At 35.3% G+C, this 17,188-nt stretch overlaps 1 protein-coding gene across 3 annotated transcripts; it reads left to right on the plus strand.

Annotated features, from left to right (window-relative positions):
• Positions 1-3,812: 3,812 nt before the first annotated feature.
• LOC111641296 (zinc finger protein 675-like) lies at positions 3,813-13,612 on the plus strand. 3 transcript variants are annotated; one of them, XM_023387444.1, is made up of 5 exons: positions 3,813-4,010; positions 4,210-4,461; positions 6,352-6,537; positions 8,806-8,993; positions 13,240-13,612. In XM_023387444.1, exons 1-5 carry the CDS (start codon positions 4,008-4,010, stop codon positions 13,367-13,369), a joined length of 759 nt encoding a protein of 252 aa, XP_023243212.1. In that variant the 5' UTR covers positions 3,813-4,007; the 3' UTR covers positions 13,370-13,612. The 3 variants fall into 3 exon arrangements, with proteins under 3 accessions (XP_023243212.1, XP_023243213.1, XP_023243214.1); XM_023387445.1 differs by lacking the exon at positions 6,352-6,537; XM_023387446.1 differs by lacking the exon at positions 4,210-4,461.
• Positions 13,613-17,188: the final 3,576 nt, after the last annotated feature.

The following is a 17,188-nucleotide window of genomic DNA, read 5'->3' on the forward strand; positions in this document are numbered from 1 at the left end:
TACCTCCCACAGTACAAAAAGCAGACTATGGAAACAAATTAAAATATTAAAAACAGACATATGGTATTTTTGATGAGAAATTTAATAAGGAAGAGTTAGATAGATCTTTTCCCCCTCAGTTAAAAGAGAAAAACAAAAACCTAATTAATAAAGGGTATCGATAAAACTAAAATGCACATACTGTAGAAAAGAAGGTGGTATTATGCAACCCCAATTACATCGTAGTGAATTGTAAACAAGATATCATAATTACACCCACATTTTTTGTGCGAAAAGTACTGGTGACTATTAAACTACATCAGTGTTTTTCAACCTTCTTGAATACGCGACCCCTTAACAATTTAAAAAATTCTGGCGACCCCCTAGGGTCAAATTAAAACTGTATCAGTGGTTTTAAAAACTGTGTATTTAATTTTCTTTCTGTTCAGACAGATTATTGTTGATTAAAACGAAAGTTTCAGGAGAATCGACAATAACTTAACACACGTAAGGTATGAAACTTTCTTTAATTATAACATTGGACACAGGGACCTGTTGACCTTTTTTTTAGGATCAAAATTTTCAGATTTTACTTTTCCACTTTTCTTTCTTTTTGCAAATCAGCTCAACACTTTTGCGGCTATGATTTTCTGGGGTGGGCCGTATCCACCCAGGCCCCTCCCTGGCTACACCCATGGTTGAGACCTAACAATCGATCAAAAAACCAATTGTACTGTAAAATAAACACGTACAGCCTTCGCGCTAAAATTGTAGTTTTTTAATATAGTGTAGGACCTACAAACACTTGTCTTTTTCTTTTACCCGCGACTCCTCTGGGGGTAGCGACCCACAGGTTGAAAAACACTGAACTAGATGTTCCTAATTGGATTTTTCGTTAGTGTAACTATAAGTATGGTTTTTGAAGACTTCTGTACAAAAAGTCAGAAAGTAAGCTTAGGGAAAACCGGTTGGTAATATGCAGTGGCGTAGCGTGGGTGTCAGCCGCCCGGGGCAAAGGAAAATTTCGCCGTCCCCTTATTTAGGTATCTCAATTTAAAAGACGAAAATTCAGTTTTGTCACGGAATAAGTAATGAAAAATTCCGTGCTAGTGTTGCCACCTTTTTAAAATTACCGACCCAGACGGCAGGTGAGGTTTGTTCGAACAGAAGTTCTTGACGCATGCGTATGTCATTTTGCAATGCGAAAAATAATGTGCAGTGCATGCCGGTTCTAAATCAATTACAGTTAGCGACTAGGGAAACTCGGGTAGGAGTAACGTAAATAACCTAGATGGCTTAGCTATATTGGATATTGGAGGTGTATGTGAATACGATTGAATCGTACAAGTAAAAAAAAAGGTCGACAGGTTGCGCACGGTATCGCCGGGTAAAATTAATACTTCATCCGGACGGTGAGTCAATTCCCGGACTGTCCGGATGGTAACACTATTTCCCGTGCTCATTTCATTCTGTCCGAATCGTAGGTGCAACGGAAATATGAAATAAAATGGTTCAAATTTTTATAAGATATTATTATTATTTATTGTAAAATTTTGCCGCCCCTAAAATGTAATTTTGCCGCCCTCTAAAAAGTGCCGTTCGGGGCGGCCCGTTCCTGCCGCCCCCACTACGCTACGCCACTGGTAATACGGAACTTTACTGTACGTTTTGAAAAAATGCTTTAATGTATTCAAAAACAAATAGGAAAATACTGTACAAAGAATGTTAAATAATTACAAAATCATTTACTCCAATGTATTTTATCGCAAAAGTGATTTAATAATAATAATAATAAAGAAATGTACAAAGAAGTTAATAATTTACAAAAATCACAAATATAATGCTCCTATAGTGCTAGGTATCTATTTTTACTTTTTTCATTTTCCTCCTATTTTTTCATTCATCTACCACATACTTTTACAAAAGTTAAACGGGTTTCGTATTAAAAGCACCAATTGGATCCGTATTTCACGCATCGCCATCTCGAATTAACTTATGTCTGTCAAGACCAAACTTTAAAAAACGTGAAAATCACACAGATTAATATATACCCCTAAGTCTCTGGAACAGAATACGTGTACCAATGAACCTACAACTACGCGATTTATATTTTAGAAATAATTAAATTCACTTAGCATTCAAAACTCGCGAATTTCGAAGAACACAAATATGCTGATTCACTACGGACAACCGTTTAACTGAAGTTAAAAGGGTTTTCCCCTCGCTATGGATGTCTGCCTAGTGCAGTTCAGCCACAATCCGCTACAGTTGGCCTTTATTGTCAGTTTAAAATGGAGGAGTTCCATAATACCACCTTTTCCTGTATACATTTTAAAAATTAATAATTATTTTAACCATTTCCACTCTTCGGGTAACCCAAATGCAATAAATCAAAAATAAACGAATTCGAACGAATATTTGAATTGGTTCCAAATTCGAAATATAATGTTCCAAACAAGATTTTTAGATTTTAGAATTTAAAATTAATCATTTCATTCGAGTAAGGTTATCATCAAGTAAGATAATTCTCCATTATAATGAGAATTAACTTACTTGCCCGAGCAACGCCGGCTCATCCGCTAGTTATTTCGATAACATTATTAACAATCGAAAGACAATGCAATATTTCCGACAGCAGAATTTATATCACGTCGATATTAAATGTAAAAAATTTCGCCAAAAAAAACTTACGACAGTCTAGACTAGTGTTTCTCAACAGGGGGCGATATCGCTCCCATGTGGGCGTTTTTCCACGTTGAGGGGGCGTTAGTAACAATTTATATTTTGGGGGCGAAAACAATTTTCTGGGCGATATAGTAAAACATTATATTAAGAATGACTAGATATTTTATTCGTTATATCGTACAATAGTTAAACAAATAACATTATACTAGTCAATAGTCTATTGGATGCAGTGCGAATTTGGCGTTAGCCTTGGCCCTCCGTTCGGAATTTTGAAGTGAAAAGGGCGCTACTACGTAACGGTTTTATTGAAAGGGGCGATACTACGTTGAAGGGAGCGACGATTCGTTAGAGGTTGAGAAACACTGGTTTAGACGACAGTCAAACTTTTTCTTAACAGTTTTTCTTAGGTAAATATAAGTATTGTAGAAAACAATAGTAGAGTAAAAGTCTTGTGGGTATCGCTACCAAGTTTAAAATTTTGAGCTTTCTACACAGTAGTTTTTCCTCTATCAGCGTCTGCAATAAACGGCTTTTTTGACGATTTTTGCACTTTTCGATTGGTTATATTTCGGCTACCGCTTTATAGAAAAACTTGAAATCTCGTACACTACCTAAGAAAACAAATTTTCTTTCGAACGAGATATTCAGAATTACTTCGGGTGTGTGGGGGGGCGAAATCGACCCCCAAAAATCGTCGATTCTGATTCCCGTATATACAGTCGGTCGGTAACTTTTTATTTGGGCCGTGACTCCCGATAACACGAGAAGTTTTAAAATGGCGTCAAATTTGACTTTCGGGGTTTTCGAATCACGTTTTGAGACCCCGAATCCAAAAAAATTCAGAAAACGAGGAAAGTTCCAACTATGTATATAGGTAAATTTTTGATAAAAGCCATACATGCGAGAAGAAACACTAATTTTCCAAACCCATACACCGATGTTAAAACGATATCTTCTTATTGTAGACATTTTCATACGTCATATTTTACTGTAAAATTATTATTTTTGCCAATTTATTTAATAATAAGTTAATAACGAGTCGTAAAATAAAAGCTTGCGGGATAAAGTGGATATATTTTTTCTCCACGAGAAAGTAAATCAACTTAGTATTCGAGCGCCTTTATTTTTAGACATTACAATTTTGCAAGTGATAGGAGAAACTCTAGTAACAACTCTGTTGCAGTAGTATATTTTAGTTACTAGGAAATAAAAGTAGTGAAACCATACAATTATATTCAGAGACACTCGCAATTCACATTGTCAAATAACAATAAAATTAAAACAGTATTGTCGTCCATCGTCGTTTACTAATTTTGCCAAAATATGTCAATGAAATAACAAAAATGGTAAGTAAAATTTTGAATTTTATTGTAAAAACACCCTTCCTTCGTGACAAATAAAAATTAATCAAATGTGGATAAGAGATGTGGGTTATAAGTCTATTTTTATTTTTTAATGTACTGTATATACCGATAATTATAAGAATAATTAACGAAAACTCTGAAAATAAATAATAATTTATATTTAATGAACACTTTTGGAAAGGGCAAAACGAGAGACAATCGATGCGCGACATGTGGAAAAGTGTTTACAACACGACGAGCGTTGAACATTCACGCGACGATTCACAGCGGCGAAAAGCCGTTCCAGTGCGAAATTTGTGGAAAGCGATTTTCTAATGACGAAATTCTAACAGGTCACACGAAACTCCATTCCGACCACAACCGCGAAGGTTTCGCACGTAGCAGTAAATCGACAACTGCACTAAGAAGACACCTTTTTTCAAAATTTCCCCATGTAAATATCGTTAAAATTTTCTACATGTCCTTATCTATGATATAATCGAGACGGGTTGATAATAATGATAATAATAATAAGTGCAGAGCCCAAACGGTTAGGAGTTGGAAGCTGAAATTTGGTACACAGATAGGGTACGTCACGAAAACGCACACTAAGAAGGGATTTTTCGAAATTCCTCCCGGGGGGGGAAAAACAGGATTAAGGCTTAACACTTCCATCAACAATGGAAGTGTTAAGTAACAATGGCGGTGTTAGGTAACAATGGAAGTGCTAAGTAACAATGGAAGTGTTAAGTAACAATGGAAGTTTTAAGTAACAATAAAAGTTTTAAGTAACAATGGAAGTGTCAACAATGGAAATCTTACGTAACAATGGAATTGTTAAGAGAAAGCGACGTGCGATACGCAGATGCAGTTTTTTCGTTTTTGCGGGAAATCGAACATATTTTTAGACCCATCTAAAAATTCTGTAAGGGGACCCAATTCTTGCATTCTGTGAAAACGGGTAGGGTTGACTGTAACGTAATAATCTTTATCTTAGTTATCGTTACTTTTGCCCGAGCAACGCCGGGCCCACCTGCTAGTTATTTAATATTCGAGCCAATATAATTCGGAAGATAATCAAATTCTACATAAAATAATTAGTTACACAATATTTTATCATTTTTTAAAGTAATAATCAAAGAAACTCTAATATACAGAAAAAAATCGAATTATTGTTTTTTTAAAGACCCAAAACATTTTTTTTTCGCTTACCACATTTGAACTTCATTTGAAAATTCATACTGTAATATTTTTGTTTTATGTTTCGTCAAGCAAAATTAATTGCCCCCTTTAATAACCTTAATAAAAGCCGCAGTTTTATGGAAAATACTCGATGTCATTCATCGCGGTCCCAGCCTTAGACAATCTTCCGTAGAACTGTGACTGTTTTTTGGAACCATAGAACTATTCGTACACGGTGTGCGACTACAGTAATACAGGCATCTCCTTACTCTACCTGCAAATGCCACTGGATGTCGATCGGTTTTCGTCAAAAATCAGACATCGCTACACCGCTGTTATCCGTGCACTGCCGAAGAGGGCAGCTGTCGTCTTACGTTCTCTCCCATCAACAGTGTTGCCAGTCTCATTTATAGTTGCCTCGGACAGGAAGTTCGTACGTCGAAATTACTTCGCTATTGCTCGTTTTTCCGACTTTTAATTGCACTTTTCCGGTTTTCAAATGAACGTGAAATGCAAGTAAAAAACAACGTTAAGTTAAATTTCAACGTATTTCACTATTAAAAAGAGCAAATATTTATTGTGACGACGTCACAATGCCGGACTGCAATTTTTAATCATATTTTTTAATTTATTTAATTTAAAATATATTCTCTTTGCCTGAGATGAGTAGCGTCTTGCCCCTTTACATCATACTTTCCCTTTAGCAATGGAGTCATCTATTTAACTCCTTTCGGGGAAAACTTTAAATTGAAATAACGTGACTTCCTATTTGCATCCGAAGTTCGTATATCGGAAATTAATCGGGTCCTCCCGCTCCTAAGCTTTCTGTATCTTGTCTCGACTTTTATGTATCTAATTCCGTTATGGAGATTAAGAAAGAAAAGACGAACGGACAGACGACCGTGGGAATTTATAGGTCTACAATTTTTTTTTCAAAATTGCAGCCGAAGAATCAAATCTACAAATACTAAAATGATATTTTCTCATAAACATAAAATACTTTCTTTATTGAGGCGTGTAATTTTTATTTATTGTTGGCGTCGAACGTGTCCTTTATTCTTAATATCAATAACTTTTTTCAAAATATATGAAAATTAAATAATTGATTACATACGTTATAACAAATATTTAACTGTATTGAATGTATGAAATTATTTGTAAGGACCCGAAGGTGAGAATCCGTCGATGTGATGTTTGCCTGAAAATTTGTAAATCCGCAACGGAATTAAAATTACACGCGAAAACTCATTCGGAGGAATGGCCACATTCGTTAGATGTTCGCGACGAAGCCTTTACGCAGAAATCACATTTCCGGAAACACAAGGAAAAATTTCCATCGTACTTGCAGGTAGTTGTAAAAAATATTTTTAATTGTCGAATATTAAAATGCGAGGAAACTAAATTCACCTTCATAAGTAAGACAGGTCACGTTACAAATCTTCTTATCATACTTTCTTCCGATGAAATCTATTGTTTTAAATATAAGATTTAAAGTAAATAATTTTCTTTCTATCGTAATTAACATAATTCTGATATATAAATGTAAACGGACTTAGTAAATGTGCATCTAAAGAATCACCCATTAACAACAAGACGATTATTTACAGGTCGACGTTTGCGTCATTAGTTACACAACCCGATCACAAGATCTTTCTGTAGTTTGATACTTCAAAAATTACATTTATTTTCAATTACAACGAACCTTTAAGATTTCCTACGATTAATTGTATCTCGCTCGATTTATATTTAATTTTTCGTTCTTCTTTATATTTTACTTTCATACATTACTACTTAATTTTTCGGTAAAATTGCGGAGAAAAAATTTTAATTATACAGATTAAAGTTCTACTTTGTATTTATGGGCAATCTTTTTTTAATTATTTTCAAGTAGTCCATAAATTTGTACTCACGAGATCTTTGTATCAGAATTTACGTTGATTCGAATGACCTATTTTCTATTTTTACATTCCACGAAAGGTTAATAAATATTAAAAATATAAGAGTTAAATGAAATCTTTCGGTTCATATGTAATTATCAGTCGTTTAATTAATATGTAATATAAAACGCAATGATGAATCTTAGCAAAATTCTAATAACGATATTTTCAAACATAATTTTATCCTCGTCAGAAAACAAATCGAAAATAATTTACAAAGTATGAAAGATTTAAATTAAATTTTCTTTTAAATGTAAGTTTTCAATATATATAATCTTTTATGCGATTCCAAATACAGCGAAACTGCCATTAACGGACACTCTTGAATAGCGGGCACCTCTACTACTTTTTTACAATCCCCAGACCCTTCGAATAGGACATCCATTATATACACCTGTAAACAGCGGACAACCTAAATAACGGACCCCGTCGTTCGTAACCCACCTTACGAAAATGTAATACCACGTCTTCGATACTCCGAAAGAATTAATTACGGACGAAATATTTTAAAATTACAAGAATCGGTTCAAATAATCGTTCAGACGACGAATTTTGATCGCAGACGTCATTCTTTATCTCTTTAGAGAAGTTTGATCTAGTTAAGGTTATCCATTCGTTCGACGAGAACCGTAGTGCAGTGGTAACGAAAAACAAACTTAAGATCGTAAATGACGTCATAAATGTAACATTCCGAAAATATTTCTCATCGCCTTCGTAACTCGACATTTAAACGCGATTCAATTAAGACGATATTTTTACAGCGAAAAAAGAAATAATATATTGTATATATATTATAATTATATATGCTAGGTGTACTTTTCGGTATATTTACATTCCTAACGCAAATGTCACGTTTTCGTAATTCACCATGCTCTTCACTTATCCTGGCCGGGTTAAGATACACCTTAGCCGCCGGCATTTAGTACTTCCGAATAGCAAACACCTCTAAATAGCGGGCAAACTTCTCGGTGCCGACGGTGTCCGCTATTCGGAGATTATACTGTAATTGTTTCGAGACTTATTCTTATTCGCATAGGTTTCTTATACTCACAAATCGTATTATTTTTATCCAAATTAATAGAAACTCGCATACTTTGTTACAAAAGAATAAAATCTTATATAAGATTTAATGCCGTAAGTTTCTTTTATCAATTAAAATTTATAATCTTTTACGAGAGAAAGAAGACAATTCTTCGTCATCCTACTCTATAAAACGTCAAAGGTGCCATTTTGCTCCAATTGGGTGCCATTTTGCGACCGTCATAAATGTTGCGAGTTAACAATTACACTATTCATTTTTATATTCCAAAAATCATCAACTTTTCCTGCAAACATTGTAAGCTTTGTGTTTCTTATGAAATACAAGCTACGCAATATATTCAACTATTTATTATTTAATATATATTTAAAATACTTTCGTTACTCCTAACAATCGAACAAATAGTCAAATCATAAAATAATTTATTATAATTAGAGCCCACACGAATATTGTTTGTATATATAAAATTATATGTAGGAATGCAAAAGAAAATCTATATCTTTGAAAGTTGTCACAAAAATCATGTAAATACTGCACAAATTTTCGTCCGAATTACTTAAAAATTAATTAACTATTCAATAAATTTATATTAATTATAGTTACTTCAATTCGATAGTATTATGTACGCTTTCTGTTTTAGAAAAGCATAGAAAATGTAGAAGAGCCAGCATATTCCTTTGAAAGACCATCGACCAGTGCTCAGACAAAGAAGCCAATGGAATATGATAAAACTGCTTCGGGACAAATTATTAATACTTTTACTTCGAAGAACACCGAAGAATTGATTGAAGACATGACCGTGGATTTAGAAAATATGCAGTTGGACAAATCGTTACGACAGAAATTTGANAGTAACAATGGAAGTGTCAACAATGGAAATCTTACGTAACAATGGAATTGTTAAGAGAAAGCGACGTGCGATACGCAGATGCAGTTTTTTCGTTTTTGCGGGAAATCGAACATATTTTTAGACCCATCTAAAAATTCTGTAAGGGGACCCAATTCTTGCATTCTGTGAAAACGGGTAGGGTTGACTGTAACGTAATAATCTTTATCTTAGTTATCGTTACTTTTGCCCGAGCAACGCCGGGCCCACCTGCTAGTTATTTAATATTCGAGCCAATATAATTCGGAAGATAATCAAATTCTACATAAAATAATTAGTTACACAATATTTTATCATTTTTTAAAGTAATAATCAAAGAAACTCTAATATACAGAAAAAAATCGAATTATTGTTTTTTTAAAGACCCAAAACATTTTTTTTTCGCTTACCACATTTGAACTTCATTTGAAAATTCATACTGTAATATTTTTGTTTTATGTTTCGTCAAGCAAAATTAATTGCCCCCTTTAATAACCTTAATAAAAGCCGCAGTTTTATGGAAAATACTCGATGTCATTCATCGCGGTCCCAGCCTTAGACAATCTTCCATAGAACTGTGGTTGTTTTTTGGAACCATAGAACTATTCGTGCACGGTGGGCGACTAATACAGGGATCTCCTTACTATACCTGCAAGTACCAGTGGATGTCGATCGGTTTTCGTCAAAAATCAGACATCGCTACACCGCTGTTATCCGTGCACTGCCGAAGAGGGCAGCTGTCGTCTTACGTTCTCGCGCATCAACAGTGTTGCCAGTCTCATTTATAGTTGCCTCCGACAGGAAGTTCGTACGTCGAAATTACTTCGCTATTGCTCGTTCTCCCGCCTTTTAATTGCACTTTTCCGGTTTTCAAATGAACGTGCCTGGTATAGTTATAAATTTGCTTGTCTAAACGATCATTTATAATAAATGCAAGTAAAAAACAACGTTAAGTTAAATTACAACGTATTTCACTATTAAAAAGAGCAAATATTTATTGTATCAACGTCACAATGCCGGAGTACAATTTTTGTTCCGCCACAATGCTCTTTGCCTGTGATGAGTAGCGTCTTGCCCCTGTACATCATACTTTCCCTTTAGCAATGGAGTCGTGATGGTCATCTATTTAACTCCTTTCGGGGAAAACTTTAAATTGAAATAACGTGACTTCCTATTTGCATCCGAAGTTCGTATATCGGAAATTAATCGGGTCCTCCCGCTCCTAAGCTTTCTGTATCTTGTCTCGACTTTTATGTATCTAATTCCGTTATGGAGATTAAGAAAGAAAAGACGAACGGACAGACGACCGTGGGAATTTATAGGTCTACAATTTTTTTTTCAAAATTGCAGCCGAACAATCAAATCTACAAATACTAAAATGATATTTTCTCATAAACATAAAATACTTTCTTTATTGAGGCGTGTAATTTTTATTTATTGTTGGCGTCGAACGTGTCCTTTATTCTTAATATCAATAACTTTTTTCAAAATATATGAAAATTAAATAATTGATTACATACGTTATAACAAATATTTAACTGTATTGAATGTATGAAATTATTTGTAAGGACCCGAAGGTGAGAATCCGTCGATGTGATGTTTGCCTGAAAATTTGTAAATCCGCAACGGAATTAAAATTACACGCGAAAACTCATTCGGAGGAATGGCCACATTCGTTAGATGTTCGCGACGAAGCCTTTACGCAGAAATCACATTTCCGGAAACACAAGGAAAAATTTCCATCGTACTTGCAGGTAGTTGTAAAAATATTTTTAATTGTCGAATATTAAAATGCGAGGAAACTAAATTCACCTTCATAAGTAAGACAGGTCACGTTACAAATCTTCTTATCATACTTTCTTCCGATGAAATCTATTGTTTTAAATATAAGATTTAAAGTAAATAATTTTCTTTCTATCGTAATTAACATAATTCTGATATATAAATGTAAACGGACTTAGTAAATGTGCATCTAAAGAATCACCCATTAACAACAAGACGATTATTTACAGGTCGACGTTTGCGTCATTAGTTACACAACCCGATCACAAGATCTTTCTGTAGTTTGATACTTCAAAAATTACATTTATTTTCAATTACAACGAACCTTTAAGATTTCCTACGATTAATTGTATCTCGCTCGATTTATATTTAATTTTTCGTTCTTCTTTATATTTTACTTTCATACATTACTACTTAATTTTTCGGTAAAATTGCGGAGAAAAAATTTTAATTATACAGATTAAAGTTCTACTTTGTATTTATGGGCAATCTTTTTTTAATTATTTTCAAGTAGTCCATAAATTTGTACTCACGAGATCTTTGTATCAGAATTTACGTTGATTCGAATGACCTATTTTCTATTTTTACATTCCACGAAAGGTTAATAAATATTAAAAATATAAGAGTTAAATGAAATCTTTCGGTTCATATGTAATTATCAGTCGTTTAATTAATATGTAATATAAAACGCAATGATGAATCTTAGCAAAATTCTAATAACGATATTTTCAAACATAATTTTATCCTCGTCAGAAAACAAATCGAAAATAATTTACAAAGTATGAAAGATTTAAATTAAATTTTCTTTTAAATGTAAGTTTTCAATATATATAATCTTTTATGCGATTCCAAATACAGCGAAACTGCCATTAACGGACACTCTTGAATAGCGGGCACCTCTACTACTTTTTTACAATCCCCAGACCCTTCGAATAGGACATCCATTATATACACCTGTAAACAGCGGACAACCTAAATAACGGACCCCGTCGTTCGTAACCCACCTTACGAAAATGTAATACCACGTCTTCGATACTCCGAAAGAATTAATTACGGACGAAATATTTTAAAATTATAAGAATCGGTTCAAATAATCGTTCAGACGACGAATTTTGACCGCAGAAGTCATTCTTTATCTCTTTAGAGAAGTTTGATCTGGTTAAGGTTATCCATTCGTTCGACGAGAACCGTAGTGCAGTGGTAACGAAAAACAAACTTAAGATCGTAAATGACGTCATAAATGTAACATTCCGAAAATATTTCTCATCGCCTTCGTAACTCGACATTTAAACGCGATTCAATTAAGACGATATTTTTACAGCGAAAAAAGAAATAATATATTGTATATATATTATAATTATATATGCTAGGTGTACTTTTCGGTATATTTACATTCCTAACGCAAATGTCACGTTTTCGTAATTCACCATGCTCTTCACTTATCCTGGCCGGGTTAAGATACACCTTAGCCGCCGGCATTTAGTACTTCCGAATAGCAAACACCTCTAAATAGCGGGCAAACTTCTCGGTGCCGACGGTGTCCGCTATTCGGAGATTATACTGTAATTGTTTCGAGACTTATTCTTATTCGCATAGGTTTCTTATACTCACAAATCGTATTATTTTTATCCAAATTAATAGAAACTCGCATACTTTGTTACAAAAGAATAAAATCTTATATAAGATTTAATGCCGTAAGTTTCTTTTATCAATTAAAATTTATAATCTTTTACGAGAGAAAGAAGACAATTCTTCGTCATCCTACTCTATAAAACGTCAAAGGTGCCATTTTGCTCCAATTGGGTGCCATTTTGCGACCGTCATAAATGTTGCGAGTTAACAATTACACTATTCATTTTTATATTCCAAAAATCATCAACTTTTCCTGCAAACATTGTAAGCTTTGTGTTTCTTATGAAATACAAGCTACGCAATATATTCAACTATTTATTATTTAATATATATTTAAAATACTTTCGTTACTCCTAACAATCGAACAAATAGTCAAATCATAAAATAATTTATTATAATTAGAGCCCACACGAATATTGTTTGTATATATAAAATTATATGTAGGAATGCAAAAGAAAATCTATATCTTTGAAAGTTGTCACAAAAATCATGTAAATACTGCACAAATTTTCGTCCGAATTACTTAAAAATTAATAAACTATTCAATAAATTTATATTAATTATAGTTACTTCAATTCGATAGTATTATGTACGCTTTCTGTTTTAGAAAAGCATAGAAAATGTAGAAGAGCCAGCATATTCCTTTGAAAGACCATCGACCAGTGCTCAGACAAAGAAGCCAATGGAATATGATAAAACTGCTTCGGGACAAATTATTAATACTTTTACTTCGAAGAACACCGAAGAATTGATTGAAGACATGACCGTGGATTTAGAAAATATGCAGTTGGACAAATCGTTACGACAGAAATTTGAAGAAATGGAAATTGAAGAAAAGAAATTCCAATGTCAGTTCTGTCAACAAGAATTTCCTGACCAAGTTTCGCGAAAGAAACACGAAAAAGAATTCCATCACTCTAATTAAATAATTCTCGACGCTTAATTTTGAAAATTATCCATGTTTTGGTGTTTCGTAACAAATCAAAATTGAGTTTTTGGTATTACAATTTCGGTTACTGTAAACGTTAACTGTAAAATCTACCCAGAAATTAGCCTTTTAAGACTCGAGTCACGAATTTGCTATTTTCTAAATGTGAATTTTGAATATTATTGTACTGCCTTTTGTAAAAGTTTAATAATAAAATATGCACTAACATTTTATAGTCACAAGGTACGAAGGTAACACAAAAGAATTGCATGATAATTACGTGTTCGTTATAAGCAGCAGCAATTTACCTGGGACGAAAGGTATTGTGTTTTTAGTTTTCTGCCGTACGAGACGAATTTTTACAGAGGACAAGACTATGAGGATCAAGGCTTGAAATATGTGGCAAAGAATGTCTCCTAAAAGTCAGAAAGTCAATTTGAGTGGAACGTTCAGAAATGATTTATCATTTCTGACGTTCTGACATTCCACGCAAACTGTAGCCAACTCCTGTAGATGTCGCGGTGTAAGGATGCTACCCGACGATGGTCTATCTTCGGTGAAAGACGGGGATACTCGCTCTTCCCGCCATCGGTCGGGACGACGCGAGAATTTACGAATGTACGGGGGTAGTGGTTACTGGACCCAGAGACTCACACGGACAATGATTGACAATGTCACTCGCATTTAATATAACAATAGGACGCGCTTACACAAGGTACAACGAAGTCCTTTCGGAAGCAGTCAAAAGGAAAAATAAAAATTTTCGTGAGGTAAATCTCGGAGGTCGGAAGGCCACGGGACGGCGATATCCTATCCGGCAACGGTTGGAAGTTGATTTCTGGTGGAGGCTTCTTTCTCGTCGCTCCCTCGGAACTTCGGATTTTTTCTTATCCTCGGACCCACGAGCGGATGATCTTCGCCACAGCCTCCCCGTGTCCTCGAAATCCCAGCTTTTATACGATTTTACTTCCAATTTCCGATTTCTAGTTGGTCCAAACTGGTGGTCTCCCCCACCTCCATCGGTCCCCGATCTGTGGATAGGGACGCGATTCGGGTGGCGGGAGTTGTTCAACACTCTGTAAGGATCTCTCTTCCCAAAAGTAGGGTCACGCTCCTCCTCGAGCGATTCTCGTAAATTACCGACAATGTGTTTTTCCTCTGCCTCGGACAGGACGCAGCCGTGTCCGCGCGGTCCCAGCCGCCACCCCCTCCGAGGAAGCGTTGGCTTTTTCCGCTTTAAACTCGGTGTAGGACAGGGATGTCCAATCCCGCGGGCTGTGGGCCGCACTGCGGCCCACTGCACCCTAATTTTTTTAGGTATATTTTCATTTATTTTGGTAAAATATGTCGTAAAACTTATTCTCGTTTCACTGGATACACATTGGTGTTTTATCTAGAGAACTGTTATGCATGCGGGGTAGTACATACTATTGTAAACGATTCTTTTCGTGCACGAAAAACATCAAAACTACTGAAAGAAATAAGCTGAGTAATTTCCATTTAAGATTATTAGATTCTTTCGTACTTTTAATCCTTCTATTATATTATATTATAGTATTTACAAAGAACAAAGCTTATCTTACGTAAGGGTTTATCACACCGAGTGACCAATCTAACACATTTTTAAAATTCTTCACTCTTCTACTGTACGCAATTTGAAAAATGTTTAAAACGTCTTCGATCGATCACTCGGCGTGATAAACCCTTACGTAAGATAACCTTTATAGTTATATAAATCAAATACTACAGTATAACGAACATTAAAACGAAAACCATATAAAATAACGAGTTTGGTTATTTTAGCCTACCATTGTCACGTTTATCGCGATACCCGGATGGTACGAAATGGCACAATTTCATTGGTCAAGTAGACAGGAATTAAAAATATTTCTTAAGTTTTTCAGATATAGGCTAATATTTTCTAATGTTACCTCTGTGAAAATGTTCCATTCGTAGCGAATATCAAACGGTCACTCGCCAACCAATCAAATTTCGAAGAAAATGGACCAAACACTTAAACTCGGCACCCTCGAAAACCGCTTAAAGCATATTTTGTGCTGGCTTTTGCGGTAACCACCTTGTATTAAGCAATTTCCCTATTCGAATGCCACCATACCGCCGGTCCGATAGGAAGAAGGGACTGTTGCGGAAGGGAGTCGAAGTTAACTCTATCAAAAGTAGTCGTTACCATCCTCTCTTCCGGAAGGAACTCAATGACTACTCATTATAGAATTCTGTTTATAGAAAAATTATTGGGCTGCAATTTAAAAAAGTTGTACGCCTATAAATTCCGACTGACCTCCCCTGTTTATCTGTTTGTCCGTCCTTCCGAGAAAATAATTACGTAGATGAAAGCCGGGATATGGAAAGTGTGAACCGCCGGGGAGGTCGGGAATCGTCGACTCTCCCTTTTCGGCTACAGGTCGTTAAACCCGCTCATTTGTCAAGATGGCTAAATTTCGAACGCGGTCCCGAAGGGTCGGGATTCTTTTTGTCAGGTCGAGTGGAGGAGGTGAGAGGGGTCGTCGACGAGGCGTAAGGCGATATACGAGTAAAAGGACACCATTTAACAATGAAACAACGATTTATTAGATTAACGAAAAGAAAAAAAATTAAATAATACAAAATCTAACATCTGGGGAAATGAATTTACTTCGCTAGCTCCTCTCGCGGAGAGAGAGTTTACATTATTTGTTTCATACCTCTAGTAGATTCAACGTAGGCACAGAGTAAAAATTTTCGGAGACGTAATCCTTTCCGACCGTTGATGTGAGACTCCCCCGAGGAGGGGGAAAGAAGTCGCTTTTATAGCTTCGGGTAGGAGAAATTAGTCAGGTGATCTCCTATTGTGTGAGGTAGAGTTGGTCCTGCAGGTGTGGAGGTTAAAGTTGTTCCCGGAACCAAAACAAAATAACGAATTCGGACTTTAACTATAAAATTTTTATCTTGCAGCAGAGTAATGTCATTGTTCGAGGGTTGAATGTTTATATTAACGATGAAACTTATAAGTTTCGATCGATATTTGATTCTTTTTTCCGACAATGTTATTTTAACGAGGAGGCGACAAATTTATTTTAAATACTTCGAAAATTTAGGGAGGAAAATGAACAATATTGGGCTTATTCTGAGGTCGGATCTCAGCATATGAAGCATATGAGCAGGAGGCCCAAATAAACTGTATAAGAATGTCTGGTTTCGAACGGGAGTAACGTTACTTCGATTCAAAATTTTCCCCCCCGAAAAAAGTTAGATAGCTGACCGACACGACTTTATTGCTAACCGGAAAAGTATGGTGTACAGGGGCGAGACACCGCTAAAAAAATCGAGAACATTGTAACATAAAGTTGCAGCATCGCACAATAAATAATCGCTGGTTAGAATTAGTTTAGTTTATTTGGTTACGGCAACGCGACACTTCAGCCATCTGCCAAGGAGGATGCATCCCAGAAAGACGTTTATGTAAAGTTGGCCCCAATTGAAGTGTTCCTAACGCGAAGAAAACCCAGAAAACTCCACTCGGTCAGTCCGTTGACCATGCGCGAACCCGCGACAGACTAACTGCGTTCGGCGGTTTTATCCACTCGGTTACTGGAGTGCACTTATTGGACTGCAGTTTGAAAAAAACAGTAGAGCTATAAATTCCCAGTCGTACGTCCATCTCTGACCTTCTTTAATCTCGAAAACGGAGTTAGATAGATGAATCTCGCCAATGATCCTGATTTGGGAGCCCCGCATTACGCTGTGGGAGCTATGATTTTGAATGTCCATTTCCAGTCATTTGCGGATTTGCCTTTGGGAAAACTATCAATCTCCGAA

The sequence above is a fragment of the Centruroides sculpturatus genome, unplaced genomic scaffold, assembly GCF_000671375.1.
Source record: "Centruroides sculpturatus isolate CEXI.00-Female unplaced genomic scaffold, Cexi_2.0 scaffold1503, whole genome shotgun sequence".
NCBI lineage: Eukaryota > Metazoa > Arthropoda > Arachnida > Scorpiones > Buthidae > Centruroides > Centruroides sculpturatus.

What these genes read in the sequence shown, in the direction of transcription:
- LOC111641296 (XM_023387444.1), top strand. An exon ending in AATTTCCATCGTACTTGCAG is followed by an intron (nt 6,538 to 8,805) that starts GTAGTTGTAAAA and finishes TTTCTGTTTTAG; the next exon opens with AAAAGCATAGAAAATGTAGA. An exon ending in GAAAATATGCAGTTGGACAA is followed by an intron (nt 8,994 to 13,239) that starts ATCGTTACGACA and finishes GCAGTTGGACAA; the next exon opens with ATCGTTACGACAGAAATTTG.